This window comes from Balaenoptera musculus, chromosome 2 (genome assembly GCF_009873245.2).
Source record: "Balaenoptera musculus isolate JJ_BM4_2016_0621 chromosome 2, mBalMus1.pri.v3, whole genome shotgun sequence".
Taxonomy (NCBI): Eukaryota; Metazoa; Chordata; class Mammalia; order Artiodactyla; family Balaenopteridae; genus Balaenoptera; species Balaenoptera musculus.
Genome location: NC_045786.1, coordinates 175,347,568 through 175,372,861, shown reverse-complemented (window position 1 = coordinate 175,372,861; position 25,294 = coordinate 175,347,568). Strand labels below are relative to the sequence as shown.

The 25,294-nt window shown below is 69.6% G+C and overlaps 1 protein-coding gene across 4 annotated transcripts; it reads left to right on the top strand.

The window, feature by feature from the left end:
* The first annotated feature begins 1,200 nt into the window (after nucleotides 1-1,200).
* Nucleotides 1,201-25,015, top strand: JAG2 (jagged canonical Notch ligand 2). Of its 4 annotated transcripts, none has more exons than XM_036843560.1 (26): nucleotides 1,201-1,278; nucleotides 1,452-1,802; nucleotides 9,320-9,377; nucleotides 11,160-11,411; nucleotides 11,836-11,896; nucleotides 15,409-15,539; nucleotides 15,648-15,767; nucleotides 15,916-16,029; nucleotides 16,204-16,317; nucleotides 16,434-16,547; nucleotides 16,629-16,675; nucleotides 16,793-16,963; nucleotides 17,765-17,915; nucleotides 18,009-18,161; nucleotides 18,247-18,360; nucleotides 18,639-18,752; nucleotides 18,846-18,959; nucleotides 19,100-19,216; nucleotides 19,639-19,666; nucleotides 19,748-19,833; nucleotides 20,201-20,314; nucleotides 20,413-20,528; nucleotides 20,865-21,113; nucleotides 21,661-21,792; nucleotides 23,235-23,391; nucleotides 24,791-25,015. In XM_036843560.1, the coding sequence occupies exons 1-26, from the start codon at nucleotides 1,213-1,215 to the stop codon at nucleotides 24,838-24,840; spliced, it is 3,294 nt and encodes a 1,097-aa protein (XP_036699455.1). In that variant the 5' UTR covers nucleotides 1,201-1,212; the 3' UTR covers nucleotides 24,841-25,015. The 4 variants fall into 4 exon arrangements, with proteins under 4 accessions (XP_036699455.1, XP_036699453.1, XP_036699452.1 ...); XM_036843558.1 differs by having other exon boundaries at nucleotides 23,651-25,015; XM_036843557.1 differs by having other exon boundaries at nucleotides 23,591-25,015.
* The last annotated feature ends 279 nt before the right edge of the window (nucleotides 25,016-25,294 follow it).

Genomic DNA, 25,294 nt, shown 5'->3' with positions numbered 1-25,294 from the left:
AGGTTACTCCAGTAGAGGGCAACAAGGTGATGACAGAGGGTGGGATATGGGGGCCTGGCGACCGGGAAAGCAGCAGCAGCCTCTTTGGGCGGCCCTCTCCTTGTCCTTTTGGCGGTGCACCACCGTCCTTTATTCGCAGCCCCCCCGCCCAAGCCCCGACACCCGTCCTGGGCGTTCCTCGAAAGTATGGCCTGGCGACCCCCGCACCAGCACCGAACTGGGCACACAGTCTGCGCGGAAGAACATTCGTTCCCTGGCTTCCTGACCCGCCGGCAGTGAGTCGGCCAGGGCCGGGGCGTCGGAGAGGAGCAGCGCCCCCTGCGGCCGGAGTGGAGGTGGTAGGAGCGGCACGGATGGGGGCACTCACGGGGGAAGGGGAGCGAGCAGCAGGGCCGGGCAGGCTCGGGTCCCAGGCCGCGCCCGCCCCGCGTGGGGCCGAGCCCTGATTTGTGCAGGAGGCATCTCCTTTGGGACCGCGAGCAGCGCGGCGGCGGCGCACCGATAGGAGGGGACCACGGCGGTGACCTCAGGGGGCGCCCCACCCCCTGGCTCCTGACACCCGGCGGGGCTCGGGCGAGGGGAAGCCGCTTTGCGGCGCCCGGCCCCACTCTCCCGGCTCGGCGGAGGCTTTAGTGGATCCGCCACCGCCACCCCGCCGCCCCGCCGCCCCGCCGCCCGAGGGCGCCGGGAAACGTGCGCCGGGTACAGGCGCTGGCAGGAGGAGTCCTCCGCCGCCTTTAAATCCTGGGCGCCCCCGGCAGCCCCCCCCAGCCCCACCCCGCGGCGCGGCCCCGCCCCCTCATGCATATGCAGGTACGCGGGTGACGAATGGGCGAGCGAGCTGTCAGTCTCGTCCCGAACTTGTTGGCTGCGGGCGCCGGGAGCGCGGGGCGCGCAGAGCCGAGGCCGGGACCCGCCGCCGCCGCCGCCGCCGCCGCCGCCGCGCCGCCGCGAGGGAGCCGGTCGGGCCGGAGCGCGGCAGCCTGCGAGCCCGAGCGCCGCCGCCCCCGCGCGCCCGCAGCCCCAGCGCGCCCGCCGCCCGGGCCCGCGCGGCGCCGCCTCGACCCCGCCCGCCGCCGCCTCCTCCTGCCGCTGCCAGCTGCCGCCGGCGTTCGGAGGGCGGGCAGGCGGGCGGGCGGGCACTGGGAGGCCGGGGCCGGGCGCGCAGGGGCGGCGGCGGCGGCGGGCCGGCGGGGCGGGGTCGAGGAGGCGATGCGGGCGCGGGGCCGGGGGCGCCTGCCCCGGCAGCTGCTGCTGCTGTTGGCGCTCTGCGTGCAGGTGAGCGGGGGGCGCGGACGGGGCGCACCGGGCCGTCCCTCGGGGCCGGCGGCACCGCCTGCGGGCGCCGCGGTTCGGAAGCCCTCGAGGCTGCGCGGCGGGTGGGGGCGGGGCGCCCCGGCTCGCGACCCCGGCCCGCGCTTCCCTGCGCTCTCCCTCTGCCTTATTTTTAGGCGGCGCGGCCCATGGGCTATTTCGAGCTGCAGCTGAGCGCCCTGCGGAACGTGAACGGGGAGCTGCTGAGCGGCGCCTGCTGTGACGGCGACGGCCGGACGACGCGCGCGGGGGGCTGCGGCCACGACGAGTGCGACACGTACGTGCGCGTGTGCCTCAAGGAGTACCAGGCCAAGGTGACGCCCACGGGGCCCTGCAGCTACGGCCACGGCGCCACGCCCGTGCTGGGCGGCAACTCCTTCTACCTGCCGCCGGCGGGCGCCGCGGGGGACCGGGCGCGGGCCCGGGCCCGGGCCGGAGGCGACCAGGACCCGGGCCTCGTCGTCATCCCCTTCCAGTTCGCCTGGCCGGTACGTGCGCCCCCTCTCCTCCCCCAGCCCTCCCCTCCCTCGGCGCCCGGCCCCCGGCCCCGCCCTGCCCGCCGCCCCTCGGCCCCTCGGCCTCCCGGCACCTGCGGCTCCGGCCGTGCGTGCGAGCCGCACGCGCCCGGACCCGGCGGGTGGGGCCGGTAGGGGGCGCCGCGCGGCGTGCGGACCCCGGGCGCCTGCTCCGTGGGGCCGGTTCCGCGCCCGGCCACGTGGGCGCGCGGGGGTCGCGGCGGGGCGGGGTGGCCTCGGCCCGCGTGCACGGCGGCCCGCGGCGTGTGCCTGCGTCGCCTTGCGCGTGTCTGTCTGGGTGGGGAGGCGCGGCCAGGCGCCTCGGGCCCGGGCAGGCCGCGGAGGCATGTGCGCCGCGCGTGCTGGGGCTGGTCTGGGGCAGGCCCCGACGGAGCCGCCCGGGCCCTCGGCCAGCCAGCGCCCGCCCTGCAGTTTCCTGGATGCCCGGGGGCGGGGGTCGGGGGGGCAGCTCCGGCGGGCGCCGGGGGACTTGGGTCCCAGCGGACTTAGGGCACGTGTGTTGGTGGCAGCCTTTGCCTCTGGCCCAGACCCGGGGGGAAGGTTCAGTGGGCCTTGGTGCAGTGGTTCTCTGTCAGGCTCCTTATACTTCACAGTCTGGGGTTTTTGGTTTTATTCTTTTTTGGGAGGGGGCTTGGGGCTGGCTTGTCAGGCAGGAGCCTTGGGCCTGAGAATGCCGGTAGGGATGTGATTCATCTCCGTGGGCTGCAGGGAGCTGTGGTTGGGCAGGTCAAGGCCTCCTGCTGCCTGATGTGGTCTGAAGCCACCGGGCCCCGGCCCTCCCAGGTGTCCGTGCTGCACGCGTGGAACTGGGTGGGGGCAGGGATGAGAGAGGACCCTGAAAAGCGGGGCCTCGGTGTGCAGGAGCAGGTCCCTGTAGCTGGGCTGGGCTTGGCTGTAGCAGGATGCCAGGCTCCGACTGAGGGGCTGTCTTTCTGACTAAGGACCTCTGGCTGGACCAGCCAGCGGGAGCCAACAGGAATATGTCCACCTGATGTCTCGGTCCTGGAAGAGACGGGGGGTTGAGGCCGGGCTGGCTGAAGTTGGGCCCGATGCCCTCCTCCCCGACCCGGCTCTGGGCCCTGTGCTGGCACCTTCTCCTCAGCCTGGGCCGGGGGCCTCCCCTACCCTATTTACCCGCTTCCTGACCCCGGGCTACAGCCCCCTGGGGCCACAGCCCTGCCCCTACATACCTGGCTGGCCTCTGGGGTCTCCCTTGACCCCGGGGCCTCGGGTGGGGAATGTGTCCCTGGGGTGGAAACGGCAGGGGCGGCCTGGGAGGCCCCGGGCGCGGGATGAGCCCAGCCCCTTCGCCCCCGCAGCGGCGCGGCAGGCAGGTCTGAGCAGGGCCCGCAGCCTGTCATCTGCACTTGGGCCGGAGCCAGCACGGTTCGAAATCGCTACCTGAGGATGTGTTTTCGGCTCGAGTTGGCAGCAGTGGGCGTGGGGGCAGGGAGGCCTGGAGGAATGTGGCGGGCCAACGCGTGTCCCTCAGGCGCTCGGCCCCGCTGGCCGGCCAGGGGTGGAACGGGACGGGGCAGGCCCTGGTCTCCCCAGGTAGGAGCCTGCAGGCTGGGCACCAGGTCCCGGGCCAGCTCACCTCCCTTCCTCCTGCTCCCAGCTGAGTCCTCTCGGAGGGAGCAGGTGGCCCACCCTCTGGGCGGGGGTGAGGCTGGGGGGGTAGCCGTGTGCTGGGGGGGGCTGGTCTTGTCCTCTCCTCCCTGCCGGTAGTGTGGCCTGGCTGCCAGGCCTGCAGCTGGTGCGGCGATGCCAACGCACTGGTATTTCCGCTCGGCCGGCAGCAGCCCTGGGGCCACGCTGCCTCTGCCTGCTGCAAGTCCAACTCCATCCCGTGAGCTGGGGCGAGTTTGGAGCCCAGTGTGCCCACTAGGGCCCTTGACCCTGACCGGAGAAAGCAAGGACTGTGTCTGGTGCCCTGGGGACCGAGGAGGGGGCTGGGCCTTGCCTCGGGGCTTCAGGTGGGCGGGCTCCCGTTCAGGACCCTGGAGTAGGGGTGTGAGCAGGGCCTTGAAGGTGGCTGGGGGTGCACGGGTGTGGGACCTGCCCTCTGCACCCAGCCCGGGCCCCTGGAGGGGGAGGACCGGCGCCTGGTCTGGGCGCTGCACCTACCCCAGTGACCCTCAGCCAGTCCCGAACGCCCCCCTCCGCCGCTGCCCCAGGCCTGGTCGGGGCACCTGCGCTGTCTGCCGCCTGTGGTTTCGGGTTGGTGTCGGGCTTAGCTTTCTGGAGAGGGGCGTGTCCAGGGTCTTGGAGGTGAGGGAGGTGGGGTCCACCTGGGTGTGAGGCCTGCCCCTTCTCTCCTGATCCCGCCGCATGGATGTCCCGCTGGTCCCCCCAGGAGGTAGGTGATGCCTTGTTGATCCCAGTGCCTGGCCCGTAGCTAGCAGGGCGGAGGCCACGTTTGGTCACATGCGTATACACGTGCACACGCGTGAGTTCTGCCTGGCTGTGGTGGGTGGCCATCGGGGGTGTTGGGGGGGCCGGGTGGCGTCGGGGACCCTGAGTGAGGGGGCCTGCTGCCGAGTTGCAGGCCACACCCGCCTACTTGGTTTACGTTCTGGTACCTGGGACCCCAGGACCTGGCCCACAGGTCGAGGGCCCCTCTCCCGGCGCGAGCCCTGTGGGTTTGAGGGGGTTGCTGTGTATGGTGGCACGGATGGGGCGTGGCCGCTCGTGAAGGCCAAGCTGGAGTCGTGAGGAGAACCGAGGTGGGCCTGGGCCTGATCCCGTTTCTGGCGGTGTAGCCAACCTGAGATCGTGGGCCAGAGCAGGTCCTGGGACCTGGCCGCGTGGTGCAACCGTGTGGTCTTGTGAGGGGGGACGGGGCTTCAGGGCTCAGTGCCCAGCCTGGCCTTGCGGCTGCTCTAGTCCCCCCCCTTCCTTGCGGGCTGCCCAGTAGAAGGCCGGAGTCCCTTGCGGGGGCTGTGATGCGCTCAGGGGTGGGCGGGGGACTTGGGCCAGTCGGGGACACGCACACCCAAGGGGGAGGTCTGCCGGGATGTGAACAGGGGGCCCAGCCCCCCCCACGTCCAACCGCCAAGGGGGCTTGTCAGCAGCACGAGCCCCCATCCCAGGGTGGGCCAGGCCAAGGTCTGCGCCTGGGAGCGCCAAAGCTGCCCTGGGTGGTGTGTGGCACCACCCTCCGTGTGCTCCCGACCCCCAAGGAGCTGGGGACCGGGGTGGGGGGCTAACGTGGACCCTGCCCCCTTCCTGTCCACACCTTCCCACCGGGGCCTTGGGGTCCTGCTCAGGTGGGGCTCGGCAGGCGGCACCTGCTCCACGCCCCGTCACCTGCCTCGTACGTCAGGGGTCTTGGTCAAGGCTTTGACACTGGGCCAGCAGGGTGGGGCTCTCGGGCAAAGCGGGGACACCGGGAGGGCTGCACCGGCCAGCGGAGCGCTTGGATGCGGGCTGGGGCTTTGTCCCTGGGCCTTGAGAGGTGGGTTGGGGAGCAAGGCTGCGGCGTGGCGAGGAAGAGCTTGCTGGAGGCTTTGGGCGGGGGCTCCGTGGAGGAGTTGTGCCCTTCAGGGATCCTCTCAGGGGTGGTGTCTGGATGAGGGCAGGCTGGGCCGATGAGGGGCTTCTCGGTGGAGACAGGCATCTCTAATCCTCAGGCCTGAGCCAGGGTCCGCATCCCCCCAGACCCCAGGTGCACCGGGGTCCTCATCCCCCAGGCTACCGTGAGCCTGGTGTGACCAGGGTCAACCTGACTGTGGGCTTTGCAGTCCCGCAACGTGCGTGTGATGAGGTGTCGGGAGACCGTGGGCTGCCCGCCCGCAGTGGGGTGGGAGGGGCACGCCCAGGCAAGGCCCTGGCTGGTCCCTGGTGCGGAGTGTGGGCGTCTGGCTTCTCTTGTGGGGAGGCTGGCGGTCTGCTCCTCCTGCCGGGGCACCAGGGCCCAGCGCCTTGAGGGGAGGCGGCCCCCTCCCCTCCCTGTCAGGGGACAATGGAGGCAGAGGCTTGGGCCTTTCTGAAGCTCGGGTTTCAGGAAACGTATCTGTGCTGAGAGCTCCTGGCGCCGGCATCAAGCTCTGCTCCGTTGGGGGGGCCGGGCGCTGATGCAGGGTGCTGTGGGAGAGGAACCAGGGTGGAGCCCGTGGACCAGGGCAGTGGGTCCAGGGTCTGTGCTAGGCCTTCTTGGCCTGGGGTGCCCTGGGCCGTGGGGTGTGGTACATCCGGCCCCATGTCTGCCCTGTGCCATTTCCATGTTTTTGGGCGGCCGCCCCATCATCCTTTCTGGGGGGTCAGACAAAGGGTTTGGACCTGGCCTTGGGGGTGGGCCAGGAAGAAGGCCGTGGTCGGGCTGGGATTCTGGTGCGGGTAGGTCAGGGCGGGCTTTCTGGAAGAGGTGTGGCTGGGTCTTCAGGGACTAAGGTCAGCCGGCTGGGTGGGCCTCTCAAGGTTGGGCAGGCTGGTGGCCCAACTGTGCCTGGCCAGGGGTGTTCCTCTGCCCGCTTACTAGGGAACCCGCCCCCGGCCCCTAGCTGTCATCGACCCTGCCCAGGCACCCAACCCCCAGCCCGGTCCCTGGGATGACAGGGCGCCCTTCGAGGCCTCCCGTCCAGGCCCGTTGCCTTTTTCCTGTTCTGTAGGGATCTGGGGTTGACAAAGCCCTGCCGGGCCCGTGGCCCACGAGGCAGCAGCACTGGAATGAAAGGTTGCCGTTTGCAGAAGGGAAACTGAGTCCTAGAGGCCAGTCGGGAGGAGGAGAGAGGTGGAGGCCCAGCACTGGTGCCGCCCCACCCACCGGCTCAGGTTCTCTCTGGATGACTTCCTGCCGTCCAGGTGTAGAGAACCCAGCTGGCGGGCGGTGGGTCCCTTGCAGGTGGGCGGGCAGCACACGTCCCCGCGGGAGCAGGTAACCGGAGCCCTGGGCTCTGGCGAAGGTGGTGGTAATCCTACCTGAGTGGCTGGCGTGGGGTTTCCTGGGAGCCAGGAGGCGCTCCCTACTCCCCGAAGCTCAGGTGTGGGGAGGTGGACTCCGGCTGCCCCAAAGGGTGAGCGCCCCGTGGGATGGGCAGCCCGGCCTGGGGCGTTCCTCCACCTGCCCTCCTGGGGGCCTTGACCGCCGTGGTCCCGCCCTCTTGGGCGCAGCCCATGTCAGCTCCCTGCTTCCTCCTGTGTCCTCCCTTGTAGCCCGTTCTGCCAGGTGGCCAGCACGACTGCTGAAGCCCCGTTGGTCTCCGGCCTCATTCAGACCCACCTGGCAGCCACCCACTTTGCTGCAAAGCGTTAGCACTAGAACTGGCACAGGGGCTGGCAGCCCCGCGGTCGGACTCTGAGTCCCCTGTCCCCACGTCCCTGCTCTTCCAGCCCGAGGCCCTGCCACGTGGCTCCTGCTCGGGGTGCTTCTTCCCGTACTCTGCAGCCTCAAGCGCAGAGACACCCTCTCCGTGGCCTGCCCTGACCCCCTTTTAGAACAGCAGCTCCGTGCCCCGCTGACTCACCCGTCCGCCGGGGCAGAGGTTCCGGTTCCCGGTGGCTGAGCTGTGCCTGGTGCACACTCGGACGGACGGATGGATGGACGGATGGATAGATGGATGGATGGATGGACGGACGGACGGATGGATGGATGGATGGATGAATGGACGGATGGATGGACGAGTGAGTGCGGCCTGGGGAGGAGCTGGGCGCTCCAGCTGTCACCAGGAGTGGGAATGGCCAGGGGAAGGCTGGCCTGAGGAGGGCATTCCAGGCAGAGGGATGGAGCTGTGTGTGCAAAGGCCCAGGGGCAGGGTGGGCGTGCTGGGTACCTGTGAGGAGGGCGCACGCCACGGGGAGCCCCAAGAAGGCTGAGCAGTGGGGGACATATGGACAGAGCCCTGGGGGTCATTGAGGGTGTGGACGGGGTTGTGGAGGCCCCAGTGTCTGCCGGGAGCCCCTTTGGTGGGGATGGGCAGCCTGGGCACGGATCCTGATGGCCTGGCAGAGGGCGGTGGCAGGATTGAGGGAATGGGTTTCAGGGAGACTCAAGAGGTGGGATTGAGAGCCTGGGGACAGCTCCATGGGGGCGGGGGGCGGGGTTCTAGAAGGATGGAGGATGGTTCCCTGCTTCCTGCTCATGCTTCTTGGGTGGGTGTGGGTCCTAGGGTGGCGGCTGTGAGCATGAGCTCCTGCAGGTCATCCAGGGGTGTCTGGGAGGCAGCTGCTGGGGGGCTGGGCTCAGGGCAGGGGCAGCGGCGTAGGTGAGCTGAGCGAAGTTGAGGGTGGGCACGTGTGTTCTGGGCCCTGAGGCTGTGTCGTGGGAGGGGCGGGAAGAGAAAGGGCAGCTGGAGGCACGGGGTAGGGGACAAGAGGAGGGTCCCCGAGGGTGGACCACGCTTGGGTGTCCAGGGGCTGTGGGTGTGATTGGATGTGGCAGGCAGCCCGCAGGGAGCTGGGTGTGATTGGATGTGGGGGCAGCAGAGCCGGGTCTGAGTGGGGTGGGGTGCCGGCAGGCGGCTGCAGGGGCGAAGAAACCAGCCTGCAGGAGCCGGGAGATGGGGGTGCCGAGGGTGGGGAGGAGTCTGGCCTCCCCAGGGCAGTAGCCCTTGGGCAGCAAGCCGGCCAGCCCGTGGTCCCAGAGGTGGCCCTGTCCTGTGAGCCCCCAGCCCAGGTGGGGCTAGGGCTGGGTGGGTGGTAGTCAGCACTTTCGTGGCTGGTCCGAAGAGGGGGCCGAGCAGCGTGGAGGGGGGAGCCACGGAGGGTCCCGGGCGGGGAAGAGCTGGGCGGGGGCTTGTGCCTGGGAGTAACTGGCTGTCTTCACGGCAGGCGGGGCGGCGGTGTCCTGGGGCTGCTCAGTGATGTCACCCCATCATTTGCCTGGCGCCCGAGGGCCGGATGGTCTTGGGGGCAGGGAGGGGGAGAGAGCATAGGCTGAGGCTGCCTTGGGCAGTCCCTGGGCCTCAGTTTCCCTATCTGTGCAGCAGGGGCCGCTTTCCTGGTCTCGGGTGAGGCGGGCTAGTGGGGCAGACATTCACTGTGTCCCGGGGGGGGCGTGGGCCTGCCCCTGCCGTCCCGTGGCCTGGTGACGGGGCATCGTCCCTCCCGGGCAGGCTGGGGGTGGGACCTCCTGTTGCCCACGGTAGGTTGGGCCCCCGTGAGCTGCCGAGGGGGCTCCCACTCAACCCCCTCTGGTCCCGGGCCCCCCGGGACCCCTGTCTGCAGCTGCTCCAGCTGTGCCCGCCTTCTGCCCGCTGCTCCGTCTGGGTCACTCTCCCTTCTCTCCGTCCTGACCCAAGCCAGTCGGGCTGGCCGGTGGGCCACGGGGCTGCAGGAGCCGCGAGCTCACGCCCCCTGAGCCTTCGTGACCTGGAGGGGCAGTCTCCCTCCTCCAGGGGGTCGTCTCGGGGTCTGCTGAGGAGACCCCTCCTCATAGCCGAGGGGTGAAGTGGGGGTGTGGCCGAGGCACGGGGCGGGGAGGGTTGGGCCGGGGCCTCGGGTACCTGACGGGCCCCTCCCTGTGTCCGCAGCGCTCCTTCACCCTCATCGTGGAGGCCTGGGACTGGGACAATGGCACCACCCCGGATGGTGAGTTAGCCCCGGCTGGGTGGATCGCTGCCTGCAAGGCCTTCCTCAGGGCACCGGGAGGCTGACCCCCTCGTTCACGGAGGTGCACATAGCCGGGTTCCTGGTCCTTTGCCTGCTGGGGACAAAGGCCCACGTGGCAGGAAAGCTGCCTCTACCCTGAGGATCTTTGCGCTGTTTCCCTTTTTGCCCTGGCTGCCAGGAAGCTCTGCCACACTTGTGATTTGCTGAGCTGCGCATGCACTGCTCTCCTCCCCAGTCTCAGCTTCGCCTATGTTGTTCTGATGGGCGTGTGTCCTCGCCGAGGGCCGAGGGCCCAGGGCCCGCACCTGGGCCTCCCCAGTGCTCCTGTAGCCTCCTGCTGATGCCCAAACCCAAGCCTGTTCTTTTGAGGCCGGGTCAGCAGCACAGCGGAGTGGGTTGCTGCCGAGAGCTCTCTCTGGCTTTCTGAGCCCCTCTCTGCCCATCTGCCCTGGAACGTGGGGCTTGGCGGCCCTCCCCCGCAGGCTCACCTGGTGGCTGGCCGACCTTGCACGGCGTCTGCGGGGCCCTGTGGTAGTAGGGCAGAGAGGTTTTCCGTGGACAGACAAGGAAGAGCATTTGCACGCGCGGCAGGAGCAGTGAGTGCCGAGGCCCTGAGGCAGGAGTGAGCCCGATGTGTTCGGAGAGTAGCACGGGGCCCTCGTGGCAGGGTGGAGGCAGTGATTAGGTCAGCGAGGCCGGGGTCGGGTCGCGGAGGTTTCGTGGCTGGCTTTTCCCTGGAGCGGGGTCGCTCCGGCTGCTGCGTGGATGGCGGGCTGCGGGGCCGGCGTGGAGAGGGGCGAGGAGGCCGCCGTGTGAACCCAGGTGGCGGTTGGGGGTGCTGGGGCCAGGAGCAGCCTGCGGGGTGAGAGGGGCTCCGGTCGCTCTGAAGGTCAAGGCACGGGGCTTGCTGATGGGTTGGACGTGGTGAGAGCAGGTAGGGGTGGCCTGAGCAGCCGCAGGGCCGAGAAGCCGTCGTGCGGACGGGCCGGAACACAGTCTGGACGCGCTGCGTTTGGGGGCAGTGTCACGCGGGCAGTTGGATGCCAAGGCAGACCGAGCCCCTGGGTCCCACAGGTGACAATGCTGTGGGGACGCAGAGGGGCTGGGCTGGAAGCGGCGGTCAGCAGGGCTGGGCGGGTCTGCGCAGGGAGAGACGCTTCTGGGAGGGGCCTGGCCTTCCCTGTAGCTCGGGGGTGGGGTGGTGCACGGGATCCTTAGCCTCTTGTTGCAGACTTCCCCAAACTGGTACGGACGCGCAGGGAGACGTACCACGAGCCCTGTGCCTGTGCTTTGCCAGATTGGGGCGCTGCCACCCACGCGGCAGCTTGGTTTGAAGGGGGGCCCAGCCGTCGGGTCGCTGGATCTGTGCACTCTCGGGGCCGAGAGAGGCTTGTTTTCAGAGGGGGCGGTCGTGAGCGGTGCGGTTGCTGCCGGGAAGGCCCTCAGAGAGAGGGGGTCCCGGAGCAGGGGCGGGAGGGTGGCCAGCGACGACCAGCGGCGAGGGGTGGGCGTGGTGCCCGGTGGGGGTGCCGGTAGGAGCAGGGCCGCGGGCTGCGGGGCGCAGGCGGGGACGCCCCCGCCCAGCCCTGCCGGCCCCGCCTGCGTTTGGGGAGCAGGAGGCCCCTCTAGCCCCGCACTTCCTGCGGTGGCCCTGCTGTCCCGGCTCTGTGGCCTGAGGCCGCTGGCCGCGTGGTTTCGCGGGCTGTGCGCCTCCGAGGGGGATGGGGCGGCTGCGCCGGCTGACTCTGCCGCCCCCCCAAGAGGAACTGCTGATCGAGCGGGTGTCGCACGCGGGCATGATCAACCCGGAGGACCGCTGGAAGAGCCTGCATTTCAGCGGCCACGTGGCACACCTGGAGCTGAAGATCCGTGTGCGCTGCGACGAGAACTACTACAGCGCCACCTGCAACAAGTTCTGCCGGCCCCGCAACGACTTCTTCGGCCACTACACCTGCGACCAGTACGGCAACAAGGCCTGCATGGACGGCTGGATGGGCAAGGAGTGCAAGGAGGGTGAGTGGGCTGCGCGGGGCCACGCGGAGGGGCTGCAGGAGTACCACACGGGGGGGCCACGGGAGCACCACGCGGAGGGCCGCGGGAGCACCACGCGGAGGGGCTGCAGGAGTGCCACACGGAGGGGCCACAGGAGTACCACACGGGGGGCCACGGGAGCACCACGCGGAGGGGCTGCAGGAGCACCACACGGGGGGGCCACGGGAGCACCACACGGAGGGCCGCGGGAGCACCACGCGGAGGGGCCGCAGGAGTGCCACACGGAGGGGCCACAGGAGTACCACACGGGGGGCCACGGGAGTACCATGCGGGGGGCTGTGCGGGGCGCCACCTGGAGGCCCCCCCACCCCGTGCCTGCCTCCGGGCTGTGGGGGCCCGTGCGTGGCTGGCAGCAGCGGCGCCTCTCTGATCTCTCTCTCTGCAGCCGTGTGTAAACAAGGATGTAACCTGCTCCACGGGGGGTGCTCCCTGCCTGGGGAGTGCAGGTGAGTGCCGGGCGCCTGCCCCTTCTTTGCTCTCCAGGCACGCTTGCTCCCTCAGCAGGATTTGGCTGAGCGCCTGCTGTGTACGCGGCGCTGGGGAGCTGGGTGTCGGGGCTGCAGTGAGTGGGGACACGGGCCCTGCTCCCACGCAGCTTATAATCGGCGCAGGGACGCACGCGGCCTCAGAGCCTGGGCGTGCCCGACAGCGATAGCCCCACGAGGACAAGGTGGTGGGTGGTGGGGGCCTGGGGAGGGGGGCGGCCAGGGCCGTTTCACGTAACTTGGTTGGGACGGTCTTACACAAGGGGCAGAGTCCGGGAGGCAGAGAGCCACCCGAGGGCAGGTGTCTGCAGCATAGGAGGTGCAGAGGACACAGTGGCTTGTGCTCTTGGGTGGAGGACAGGGGGAGGGTGGTGAGTGGGGGGGGGGACCTAGAAAAGAAGGGGGGGCTGCTGCAGAGTTTGGAGCTGAGTGAGGTGGGATGGAAGGACCAGAGCAGCTGCTGTGTGGGAGGAGCCAGGCTGGGGAGGGGGTGTGTGATGGTGACGGTCCAGTGGGAGGTGGAAGGGTGGGCAGGTCCTGCAGACGTCCTGGAGTGGAAGAGTGGGGGATCGGGGAGGACCCCAAGCCTTCTATATCCTGTGCCACTGGACACGGGGATGGGCTCAGGCGCAGCAGGCAGGGGTGAGAGCAGCAGGTGATGTAGAGGTGCCCTGCCCTGGGTGTGCGGAGAGAGGCCTGGCCCGAGACACGGGTGGGCCCCTGAGGCACACGGGCGGTGCTGACAGCCGACGGGGGGCAGTTGGAGAGGAGAAGAGGTCCAGGAGCCAGTTCCAGCCTCCTGCTGGTGACTGTACGATGAGAAACTGGTAGAGGCCACCGCCACGAGTCAGAGGGAACCGGGCAGTGACACAGGGTTGGCCGGGGGTCAGAGGGAGCCAGAGAGCGACGGGTCCCCGCAGCCTCGTGCAGACAGTGGAGGCCATCAGAGACCTTGACTGGGGGGAAGGTAGAGTTGCCGGCTTGGGCCAGGCGGCTGTGGGAAGGAAGGAGTAGTTCTGCCAGGTAGTGAGCGGAGACGGTGGGGGGTTGGGACAGCTGGAGGGGCGGGGCCCGGGTTTGGAGCTGGGAGGGCTTTGAGCAGGGCTCTCTAGGGTGTGTGAGCAAGGGTGGGCGCGGGGGTGCACAGGGATGGCCCGGGAGCTGGGCCTGGGGGGCCAGGTGGACGCTCAGGGGCGAGCCCCTGGGAGGGGCCTGCACGTTGGCAGGGAGGTGAGCAGGTGCAGTGGGTGAGGCCTCTGCCCCAGCCTTGGGTCTCACTCGTCCCAGGACCCCCTCTGCGGGGCGGGTTTGCTCCCAGCTGTGTTTTTCAGATAAGGGCGCTAAGCAGAGAAATTTAGTCACTCCCCCGTTGAGTTTGGACAGGGAGGGCAGTGTTTGGGAGCCGGGGGCCGGGCCGGGATGGGAGGGTGACCCTCTGCTCGTCCTGTGGTGGCTTCGGCCTGGCAAGTGGCATGTGGAGCAGTCCCGCCAGGCCCAGGGCAGGGAGGCGGGCAGGCTGCCCAGGGACAGGCGGGGGGCTGGGGCTGCACCCACCCGGCCACTCACTCTGCCAGGTTTCAGACAAGTTGAGTGGGTCTCCAAGTGGCGTGGGGAGCACAGCGCCGGTGAGAGGGCACCTGGGGGCCTGGCCCAGGGTGGGTTCATGTCTTGAGGGACAGGCACCTCCAGGAACCAGATCCTGGGTGGGAGACTGGGTGCGGGACCGCTCTCTGCCCTGGCCAGGGCCTTCCCCTGAAGCCCTGCCCTGTGACCTGTGTGGTGGGCATGAGCCCTGGGACTCCGGGCAGACAGGTCCCCACCTGGGTCCTGAGCACAGTGGGGCTGGGTCTCAGCCCCGCACACCCTGGCCCGGCCCCGTGGGCAGCGCAGTCCTGGGGCCCTGCTAAGGGCCCTGGGTGGCCGGCGATGGAGCAGCCGGGTGGGAGGAGGGTGGGAGGAGGGTGGGAGGAGGGTGGGACGGAGGGGAGGGGAGGGAGGGGAGGGGGGGGAGGGAGGGCCCGCCCTCCACTGCAGTGTGGGCTGTGCAGGAAGGCGTGGAGGGGCGGGGGTGCGGCGCGGGACTCTCGGAGGGAGGCTCTAGGTGAGCCCTAGCCGCCTCTCTCCCTGGCCTGCGGGTGAGGCCCAGCTGCCGCCTGTAGCTCAGGGCTCAGGTTTCAGCGCAGGACAAACCCCCACCGGATGCTGCGGAGATGGCCGTACCTTCCTGCCGTCTCCTCCCTGGGCTTCTGGGGCCAGGAAAGCTGGGGTGGGGGGGGCCTGGAGAGGGCCGCCCCACCCAGGGCCGAGAGCACGCCCGAGGCACCCTCGTGCTCCCTGGCCGGGGTCCTCTGGAGGGAGGGTGGTGGGTGGGGGCGTGCGGCCCAGGCCGGCACACACACCGCCCCCCCCCGCCTCCCCGGGTGCGGGGGCTGGAGGAGCCCCTTCTCACCGGCCTTGGTTTCCCTGTCCTGCACTGGCTGAGGTGGCCAGCGTCCCTTCTGGGTGCCGAGGGACTCGGGGGCGGCCCGGGAAGGGCCGTGGCTCTTTCCTTTTCCAAAAATAAATCCACGTGGTGGGTGATGGCACGGACGTCACTCCATCCTGCGGGACGAAGTTCTAGGGAGGGTCCCCTGGGGGTCACGTCCAGGGCCTGAAGGGCAGCCCGCCGGGCCCTGGGGCGTCCAGCACAGGGTGCTGGTCTCTCTCCCCCAAGAGCAGTTCCCCCGGCTGGCTGAGCTCCGGGCCCTCACTGATGGCCTGGGCGTCTTTCTGCTCTTCCTCCTGAAGGACTTCCCAGAGAGGACGTTGGCCCACAGCTTAGGCAGGGCCAGGCCTCGGGGTCATGGCCTTGGAGCCAAGAGGCCTTTTGAGGCCGTTTGCCAGGGAGCGGTGACTCCTCTGGCTCAAGAACTGCCCTGAATCTGGCTTCTCTCAGGGCTGGACTGGGGCAGCCTGTGGGCCTCAGTGTCCCCATCTGTGAGATGCGCCCGTGGTTGGGCCTTGTGGAGAGAGAAGTTACTGCCCTTGAGTCACAGGTGAGGTCACGTGCTGTGCCCAAGGTTACCGGCCGGAGCCGGGCCAGGAGTCCTTTCCTGATGCCCCGCTGGCCTGCCCAGGCCTGGCAGCACCTGGCCCTCTCATTCGTGGGGTCCCGGCAGCGCCTTCCTTGCCTGGCGCTGGCTCTCGGGGCCCTGCTTGGGGTGAGTCCCAAAATAGCTCCGGGAGGAGTGACTGGACAGCTGCGGCCAACCGTGCGAGGCCAGCGGCCGGGAGCGCCCGTGACGGTGCGGGCTGGCCGGCGGGACCGTCACCCCCGCCTGGCCCGGGGCCCGTTCCGGTTCAAAGGCTGAGGCTGCCGGCCCCGGGCGGCCCATGTGACTCTGCGCCCGTGTCCCCAAGCCACCCTGGGAGCGGCCAGAGCTCCTGGGGTCCGCTGTCACGCACGTGGCCTCACGGCCCTCGGCCTTCCCCAGGTGCAGCTACGGCTGGCAGGGGAGGTTCTGTGACGAGTGCGTCCCGTACCCGGGCTGCGTGCACGGCAGCTGTGTCGAGCCCTGGCAGTGTAGCTGCGAGACCAACTGGGGCGGCCTGCTCTGCAACAAAGGTGCGCCTGGCGGGCGAGGGGCGGGTGGCGAGGCCCCAGCTCGGCGCCTCGGGGAGGTAGGGAGCGAGGGTCTCGGTCTGCTCCCTGAGCGCCCACCCCTGCCCCCAGACCTGAACTACTGCGGCAGCCACCACCCCTGTACCAACGGGGGCACGTGCATCAACGCGGAGCCCGACCAGTACCGCTGTGCCTGCCCCGACGGCTACTCGGGCAAGAACTGCGAGCGGGGTACGTCGGGGCCGGGAGCCGGCGGGGCCCACCTCTCTGGCCTTCTGTGCGGCAGGCACCCCCCACTCCCACCTCGGGGCCTTGGGGGCTTGGGGAGGAAGGAGGGGGCCTGGGCCGCCACACCCACTCCCTGTGGTTCTCAACACAGCCGAGCATGCCTGCGCCTCGAACCCGTGTGCCAACGGGGGCTCTTGCCACGAGGTGCCCTCAGGCTTCGAGTGCCACTGCCCATCCGGCTGGAGCGGGCCCACCTGTGCGCTTGGTGAGTGCCCACTCCAGTGCGTCTGGGGCACTCAGCCTGGCATCTGAGGGGTCTGGAGGGTGGGGGTGGAGTGGCCGCGTCCACGTGGGTGGCTGTGGTCGGGAGGGGTGACAGGAAGAGCCAGGCCCGTGTCCCTCCTTCCCACCCCACACCTCTCGCTCTGACCCTGTGCAGACATTGACGAGTGCACCTCCAACCCGTGTGCGGCAGGGGGCACCTGTGTGGACCAGGTGGACGGCTTCGAGTGCATCTGTCCCGAGCAGTGGGGGGGGGCCACCTGCCAGCTGGGTAAGGGGCCCGCGGGGCGCGTGTGTGCATGGGCTGTGCACTGGGCATGCGCTGCTGCTGCGGGCGCCGGGGCAGGTGGGGCCCGGGCCCCATCGCTGCCCTTGTCTCGTTCACAGACGCCAATGAGTGCGAAGGGAAGCCGTGCCTTAATGCTTTTTCTTGCAAAAACCTGATTGGTGGCTATTACTGTGATTGCATCCCGGGCTGGAAGGGCGCCAACTGCCACATCAGTCAGTACGGGTGGGCGGGCCGCAGGCGGGCAGGGCTGGGGGAGAGGGGGACCCAGCCGTGACCCGCGCCTCTGCCCGCAGACGTCAACGACTGTGGGGGCCAGTGTCAGCACGGCGGCACCTGCAAGGTGAGGGCTGGCCCCGTGCCGTGCGCGCACGTTGGGGGAGCGTCGGGGGGAGCCGCCTGCGGGGGCGGCTGTGGGAGGTTCACCCCCCACTCCCCCCACTCCCCCCACTCCCCCCAGGACCTGGTGAACGGCTACCAGTGCGTGTGCCCACGGGGCTTCGGGGGCCGGCACTGTGAGCGCCAGCTGGACGAATGTGCCAGCAGCCCCTGCCACGTCGGCCTCTGCGAGGACCTGGTCGACGGTTTCCGCTGCCACTGCCCCCAGGGCTTCTCGGGGCCGCTCTGCGAGGTGAGGCCTGCGCGTGCTGCCTGCCTCCCCCCTCCTCCAGCCGCTGCCCCGGGTGGCCCGTCCGAGTGGCCAGGAGGGGCCACAGTGGGTGTCGGCCCTGCAGAGAGTCCGGGCTGCCTGGCTGGGCAGGGGCAGAGGAGGGTCGCAGGGTCACTGCTTGTCAGGACGAGCCCCTCCTGGCGGGGTGGCCCGGGAGCCCTGGCAGGTCAGCTGGCTGCCCCGAGCCCTGTCTGTCTGATTCCCACTGTGGCTGGAGGGCAGGCGGCTTTGACGGGGCGGGGCACATGGGCCCCTGAAAGAGGGGCCCTAGGGTGGGGTGGGGGTGCCACACGCGGGTCTGAGGAGAGGCTCGCGCGCCCATCGCCCTCTGACCCGCCCTGGTCATCGCAGGGGAGAGTAGTGGGGCTGCAGGGGTGCAAGGGGCGGGTCTGGAGCCTGGCGGTGATGCTTCTGGGAAGGACCCACGGACAGGGCTGAGGGCGGCCCTGGTGGCTGGGGAGGGGGGCCAATAGCTGGCCTTCCTGCCGGTAGGAGGGGCGAAGGCCGGATGCAGCGGAAGAGGGCTGCCCTGGAGGCGAGGGTGGTGGGAGGGGCCTGGCCCCCGCAGGTGTTTCCGTCCAGCTGAGGGGCCTGGGCAGTCTGGGTTGGGCGTTCCTGCAGGCTCTGGCTGCAGAGGCCTGGGTGTCTAGTCCGGATGGGGCCTGGATCTTGGGGGTTCCCTGTATGGACACGAGAGAGGCCTGGCTCGTCGTCCAGCACCAGCAGTAGGGCCTGGGCTCTCACGGGTGCCCCCCTCCCCAGGTGCACATTGACTTCTGCCAGCCAAGCCCCTGCCGGGACGGGGCCCGCTGCTACAACCTGGAGGGCGACTACTACTGCGCGTGCCCCGAGGACATGGGCGGCAAGAACTGCTCTGAGCCCCGGGCGCCATGCCCTGGCGGGGCTTGCAGAGGTGGCTGCAGTGTGGGCGGGGCCTGAAGGGGTGGGGTAGGGTGAGGGGCGGGGCCTGCAGAGGTGGGGCTGACCCCTCCCATCTCTGTGGCAGTGGTCGATGGCTGTGGGTTCGAGGCCGGGACCAGGGTGGCCCGCGTGGCCCCCTCCGGCGTGTGTGGCCCCCATGGATGCTGCGTCAGCCAGCCCGGGGGCAACTTTTCCTGTGTCTGTGACAGCGGCTTCACAGGCACCTACTGCCACGAGAGTGAGTGGCTGTGGACGGGGGGCCGGGCGGGGGCCGGGCGGGGGCCGGGAGGCCTGGGGACCTGGCTCACGCCCGCCTCCTGCAGACATCGACGACTGCCTTGGCCAGCCGTGCCGCAACGGGGGCACCTGCATCGACGAGGTGGACGCCTTCCGCTGCTTCTGCCCCAGCGGCTGGGAGGGCGAGCTCTGTGACACCAGTGAGTGGGCCGTGCTGCCCCTCCCTCGGGCCCCACGTGGCCTGTCACCGGACACCTCAGCCCCAGCGGCCCCACGTGGTCACCGGCTCCACGTGGCGAGCTGGTGACCGGAAGCGGCGCCTGTGTGTGTGTGTGTGTGTGTGTGTGTGTGGCGGAGGGGCACACTCTCTCCCTCCCCACCCCCTCTGTCTCTCCCCGGCCCAGCTCCGGCGCTTCCTCCCCCCGCAGCCCTCCCTGAGCGCCGGTGACCCCCCGCTGACCGGCGTCCTCACCCCCAGATCCCAACGACTGCCTTCCCGATCCCTGCCACAGCCGCGGCCGTTGCTACGACCTGGTCAACGACTTCTACTGCGCGTGTGACGATGGTTGGAAGGGCAAGACCTGCCACTCGCGTGAGTGCCCGCGAGCCCCTGCTGCGCTGGGGGCTGCCCGCCGGGATGCCGCCCACTGCTCCGGGCGCCCCCTGAGCGGCCGTGTGCCCGCAGGTGAGTTCCAGTGTGACGCCTACACCTGCAGCAACGGTGGCACGTGCTACGACAGTGGCGATACCTTCCGCTGCGCCTGCCCCCCGGGCTGGGAGGGCAGCACCTGCACCGTCGGTGAGGAGCCCCGAGGGCACGCTGGCCATGTCTGCCCCTTGCTGTCTGGGTTGGAGGCGTGGGGTGGAGGCCCCGGTCTGCCCAGCCCAGATGAAAGCCCCTCTCCTCCTCCTCCTTCCTCTCCTCCTCTGCTCTTGCAGCCAAGAACAGCAGCTGCCTGCCCAACCCCTGCGTGAATGGGGGCACCTGTGTGGGCAGCGGGGACTCCTTCTCCTGCATCTGCCGGGATGGCTGGGAGGGCCGCACCTGCACACACAGTGAGCCCGTGGGCGTGGGCGTGGGCGTGGGCGTGGGACCCACTCCTCTCTCCCCCAGCTTCCGGGTCCTGCTCCCTCTCGAATCTGCCTCACAGACCTGCCCCTTGCACTTGGCCACCAAAGTCCAGTTGAACCCCAAGATCTGCCGTGCCGCCTCCAACACCCCCTGAGCTCCGCAGCCCAGCCCCCTCCCTTGTGTTCTGCCCTCTGTCCGTTGCCCGCCAACCACTCGCCCTGTGGCCTGGGCGTCCTGCTCGCGCGCCCCGCCCTCCTACGCCAGTCGCCTCCAGGCTGGTCACGGTGGGCTGGCGGGGAGCTCAGTATCCTCCCGCCCTGCATGCCTGGGGTGCCCCAGACTCGGCACGGATGGGTGCCAGGCGGGTGGATGCCGTGCCCACTGTCCTCTTTTTCCTCAAACACAGATACCAACGACTGCAATCCTCTGCCTTGGTGAGTGGCAGCCCCTGCGGCGGGCTGGCCGGGGAGCTCGGCCTGTCCTGGGCCCCCTGACACCCGCCCTCTCCCCTGCAGCTACAACGGCGGTGTCTGCGTGGACGGCGTCAACTGGTTCCGCTGCGAGTGTGCGCCGGGCTTCGCGGGCCCTGACTGCCGCATCAGTGAGGGGCCGGGGGCACCGGGCGGGCAGGGCTGTGGGACCCCAGCCCTGGGAGCTGCTCCCACCTCAGTCTGAGCCGCAGTTTCCTCTATCTGTCCCCCGCCACCCAGCAAGCGGGTAGACCCTAGTTTGGGTTGAGGTCTTTGTACCCAGAGGCCCCCCCTCCCCCGTCCCAGAGGCAGATGGGGGTGGTGCTTATCGAAGCCTCGGGCTGGTGACAGTGATGGCGCCAGGCCCAGCTCAGAGGGCCCCCCAGGGCAACCCGAGGCCCAAGCTGGCAGGAGGCTGCTCCTCCCACTCGCCAGGGCCTCCCATGCTGCCCCAGCCGCCTTCCTGCTGCCCGCTGAGCCCGCCCGCTTTCCCTGCAGACATTGATGAGTGCCAGTCCTCACCTTGCGCCTATGGGGCCACGTGTGTGGACGAGATCAACGGCTACCGCTGCAGTTGCCCTCTTGGCCGGTCTGGCCCGCGGTGCCAGGAGGGTAGGTGTGGGGGGACATAGTGGGCGAGGGCCATGCCAGGTGGGGGCAGGGCGAGACCTGGCCTTCACGGCTGCCCCCACCTCTCCTCTTCTCTGCAGTGATCGTGTTCGGGAGGCCCTGCTGGTCACAGGGAGTGCCCTTCCCTCATGGGAGCTCCTGGGTGGAGGACTGTAACAGCTGCCGCTGCCTGGACGGCCGCCGGGATTGCAGCAAGGTGCAGGAGGCTCCTGCCCCAGAGCCTCTCCAGCCGGCCCTGCCCGGCCCTCCCTCCCAGCCTTGCCTCCCCGCGCTGCCCTGCTGGGTCTGATGCCCCAGTGCCTTGGGCCTGGGGTCCCCGTCATTCATCCATGACCCTGTTGCTCACCCTGTGAGGGTGCTGGGGGAGGGGGACGGGTGAGCCATTCTCCGGAAGACCTGGGTCTGCCCTGCCCTGCCCTGCCCTGCCCTGCCCTGCCCTGCCCTGCCCTGCCCTGGGACTCGCTGACCCGACCGTGTCTTTTTCCCCCGCGTGGTGCCGGTGTGTCTGCGGGTTCCATCTACGTGTGCCCAGGTGTGGTGCGGCCGGAAGCCCTGCCTGCTGGCTGGCCGGCCTGACACCCTGAGCACCCAGTGCCCACCTGGGCAGCAGTGCCAGGAGAAGGCCCCGGGCCAGTGCCTGCAGCCGCCCTGCATGGCCTGGGGGGAGTGTGGCGCGGAGGAGCCCTGGCTGCCCAGCACCCCTTGCCGGCCGCGCTCCGGCCACCTGGACAACAGCTGCGCCCGCCTCACCCTGCACTTCAACCGCGACCAGGTGCCCCAGGTGAGCGGCGCCGTCCACTGGGCACCGCATCCTTCCTCAAGTGGCCACCGGGATGGCCCGAGACCCCTGCTGGCTGCCTGGCGCCGGCGGGGTCAGGGAGGCTGGGGAGCCCGGCCGCGTGCGGTCGGAGGAGGTGGAGTGGAGTGTTGGTCCCAGGGGAGTGGCCAGCCTGGGCCAAGGTGCCTGTCCCTCCAGTTGTCCCGGGGCCTAGGCTGAAGGTGGCCTTCCAGGGAGGCTGGGGCAGCCCACAGCTCCGTGGGCGCTTCTCACTCCGGCCGCGTCCCTGTCCTCACGTCCTTCTGGCCTGAGCTCCGGGTGAGGCCCCACCCAGCCCTGACCACGGTGGTGGTCTGTGTCCTGCTGTGGGAGCCAGTACCCCCCCGCCCCTGGGAGCCAGTACCCCCCCGCCCCGCCCGCACCCCTGCTCTGCTCCCCCAGACAGGTTGTAAGGCGTGTCCCACCGCCTGCCCGAGGTGCCGGCTTGGGGTGAGCGCCCTCAGGTCCTCGGCCCGCGGGCCGTGCTCACGCACAGCCCGTCTCTGCTCAGGGCACCACTGTGGGCGCCGTCTGCTCGGGCATCCGCGCTCTGCCCGCCACGAGGGCGGTGGCCCGGGACCGCCTGCTCGTGCTGCTCTGTGACCGGCCGTCCTCAGAGGCCAGCGCCGTGGAGGTGGCTATGGTGGGTACTGGCGGGTGGGGCGGCCACCCTTGTTCAGCGCCCCCGTCTCCAGGGTCCCCCTCTGCACGTGCGCCTGGCGGGGACTGGGGCAGAGGGCCCAGGCCAGGCTGGCTCCCAGGTACTTACCTGGGGACACGGGGTGACCACAGACCCAGGAGTCCGCTCCGGCACAGTTACGCAGCTTAGGGCTGTGGCAACTCCCCGTGCCCTTGCTGGAGGCCGGCAGAGCCGGGGCGGGCCTGCAGGAGGGGTGCTGTCAGCCCGGCGAGGGGGGCAGGAGGGGCCAGGCAGGGCGCATGTGCAGCTCCGCGGGGCCAGCGCGTGCAGCTGGGACTCTGGGCAGGGGTCCGCAGAACTGTGGGAGGCCCCGGGTGACAGCAGGAGTCGGGGTACAGAGGCAGCACCCAGAGACGGAAGGAGAGGGGTCAGGGGCCAGGGTGGACAGCAGCGGGGCATAGCTGGAGGATCCCTTGAGGGCCGGGTGGGGGGAGTGAGGAAGCTCGTAAGCCCGGGGCCTCAGGATGGGGAGCCCTCATGTGGGACCCGGACTCGGGACCATGGGGGTCAGTTGTGGCCTGGGTGCGGCGCTAAGGCCAGGGCCTGCCCGACGGGACGGGGCGGGCGGGATTGTGGGTGGAAGCCTCATTTTCCTGCCGCTTCGGCTGCACCTGGCCCCCTACTTCGCCTGTGCTGTGTTCCTGGTGTCTATGGCAGCAGGGGTGCCCGTGGTCTCAGGCCGCCTTGGGATGTGTGGTCAGGGCCTGGCCACCCGCCCGGGCCCTCGGCTGAGTGGGTGTCCTTGGGGCCCTGCTCTGGGGCCCAGGTGGGTACCCGACGTAAATGGGCACCACGGGGTCGGGGGAGGCTGTGGCTGGGGGTGTGCGGGGAGAGACGAGGGGGGAGGGGCAGAGCAGCTTCTCGGGGTGCTGGCTGGGTGCCGGTGTTTGGGCAGCAGGGCCGCACGGTGCCGGCAGGGCTTGGGGGAGCCCCGGCGTCGGGGGCCAGTGCTGGGTTTGTGGCACCCTCTGGACTCCAGGCGTGGCTGGCTGGGGCTGGGAGCCTACCCGCAGGGACAGCCGTCCCAGCCCCAGGTGCAGGGGGGTCCAGACCGGGAAAGTGCAGACCAGGCCTCATCCACCTTCCCATGAACTGCCCAGCGTGGGGCATCCCCCGCCCAGGACCCCCCTTCGATGAGCCTCCCTCCAGGAAGCCTTGGGGCCGCAGGTTCCCAAGCCCTTCACTCTGCTCCAGGACGGCCCTGCTCGTGGGACCACAGCCACCCGCGTCCCTCCTTGCCGCTGACCGAGAGCCGCTGGCCTGGATGGGAACCTCAGTGTGCCCTGGGGCCGCACACGGGGCCAGGCACGCTGTCCCACGGGGGGTGGGGGTCACAGGCCCCCGGACGCGGGCGGGCTGCTCCTCAGCTCTGTCCTCTGCCTCAGTCCTTCAGCCCGGCCCGCGACCTGCCCGACAGCAGCCTGATCCAGAGTGCGGCCCACGCCATCGTGGCGGCCATCACCCGACGGGGGAACAGCTCGCTGCTGCTGGCTGTCACCGAGGTCAAGGTGGAGACGGTCGTCATGGGCAGCTCCTCCACAGGTGAGCAGGAGGAAGGGGGAAGGGGGGCCGCTTGCTGGCCCCTGGGCCTGTGGGAATCTTTTCGGGCACGTGGGGCTTGGAGGGGAGGGGCTGTGAATTTCCCCGGCCCTGCGGGGGGGCCGTCCAATCCACAAAACGCTGCAGCTGCTCTGCACCTGCCAGTGAAGGGCCCCCAGCCCCCCACCCACCCCCTCCCCAGCCCACCACCGGGAGCCAGAGGACCCTCGCCTGACGGTCCCCTCACGGCGCCCCGCCCCAGGTCTGCTGGTGTCGGTGCTGTGCGGCGTGTTCAGCGTGCTGTGTCTGGCGTGCGTGGCCATCTGCGTGTGGTGGACCCGCAAGCGCAGGAAAGAGCGGGAGAGGAGCCGGCTGCCGCGGGAGGAGGGCGCCAACAACCAGTGGGCCCCGCTCAACCCCATCCGCAACCCCATCGAGCGGCCGGGCGGCCCCAAGGACCCACTGTTCCCCTGCAAGAACTTCACGCCGGCCCCGCGCGGGGCGGGGGAGGCGCTGCCCGGTCCGGTGGGCGGCAGGGAGGACGAGGAGGACGAGGAGCCCGGCCGCGGCGAGCACGACTCCCCGGAGGCCGAGAAGTTCCTCTCGCGCAAGTTCACCAAAGACCCCGGCCGCTCGCCTGGGAGGCCGGCCCGCTGGGCCTCAGGCCCTAAGGTGGACAACCGCGCCGTCGGGAGCTTCAGCGCCGCGTGCCGTGCCGTCCGGGAGTAGGGCTGCGGCCGCCAGCTGGGCCGGGACCCGGGACCCCTCGCCGGGTGTCACGCCACCCGCCGGACCACAGGAGGCCGAGGCCGTGTGCATAGTTTCTTTATTTTGTGTAAAAAAAAAAACACCAAAAGCAAAAAGCAGATGTTTATTTTCTATGTTTCTTTAACCTTGTATAAATTATTGGATAACTGTCAGGCGGAAAACAACGGAGTATTCTCGGATAGTTGCTATTTTTGTAACATTTCTGTGTGTCGCACTCGCCGTGTGGCAGGGAAAAGCAAGGATGTCTGTGCTCTCACCAAGTCGTTGAGCGTTTGTTCCCAGAGGTGGTGCACTGTTTACAGAATCTTCCTTTATTCCTCACTTGGGGTTCTCAGTGGCTCCAGGCCAAAGAGCCAGTGGGACCCATGGCTGTCGGTGGGACCACCCGAGGCTGACAGCGGGACCCGTGGCTCTCAGTGGGACCTGTGATGTTTGGCGTGGCCCATGGCTGTTGGTGGCACCTGCGGTTGCAGTGGGGCTCGAGGTCATTGGTGGGGCCCGTGGCGGTCGGCGTGGCCCGAGGCCCATGGGCAGACCCTCGCCAGCTCGCCAGTCCGTCCGCGCTCCAGTCCGCCGTCCTCGCTTGCTCCTGCCCAGAGCACTCGCTCCAGAGATCTCTCAACTGTGCTTTCAGAAGTGCCCTTCCTGACTGCTCTGTTCTCCCCGGGACGGCGGCAGTATTGAAGCTTGTGACAAGTGCCTTCACACAGACTCTCCCCTCGCAACTGTCAACGTTTGCCGTGGGCACCAGGCCGCTGCCCACCTGCCGGCCCCGGCCGCCCCTCCTCGTGAAAGTGCATTTTTGTAAATATGTACATATTAAATGAATCACTCTGTATATTTGATTTAATAACTTAAATGTTTTGTCCTCCCTTGTTCTTTGGGTGCTGTTCCTTTGTTACTTAGAGTCTGGACAGGAGGGGGGCGTCCACGGCGCAGAGCCAGGCGCGGGGGCGGGCGTGTGGGCCGTGTGTGAGCGGTGGGAATGTCCTGCTGCCCCAGGGCCCCTGTGGGCCGGGAACACGTTCGCATCCGTGTGGTTGACAGAAGCTTTCCTGGAAGTGAGGCGAGGGAGGCACTTTGCATCCGCTCCGTACTGAAAACAGGTGAGCAGGGCTTTGTAAATTGTGTCAAGTCG

Coding starts and splice junctions, on each gene's coding strand:
- JAG2 (XM_036843557.1), top strand. CDS start 1,213: ATGCGGGCGCGGGGCCGGGGGCGCCTGCCCCGGCAGCTGCTGCTGCTG. Junction 15,768..15,915: donor GGGCAAGAACTGCGAGCGGG/GTACGTCGGGGC, acceptor TTCTCAACACAG/CCGAGCATGCCTGCGCCTCG. Junction 16,030..16,203: donor CGGGCCCACCTGTGCGCTTG/GTGAGTGCCCAC, acceptor GACCCTGTGCAG/ACATTGACGAGTGCACCTCC.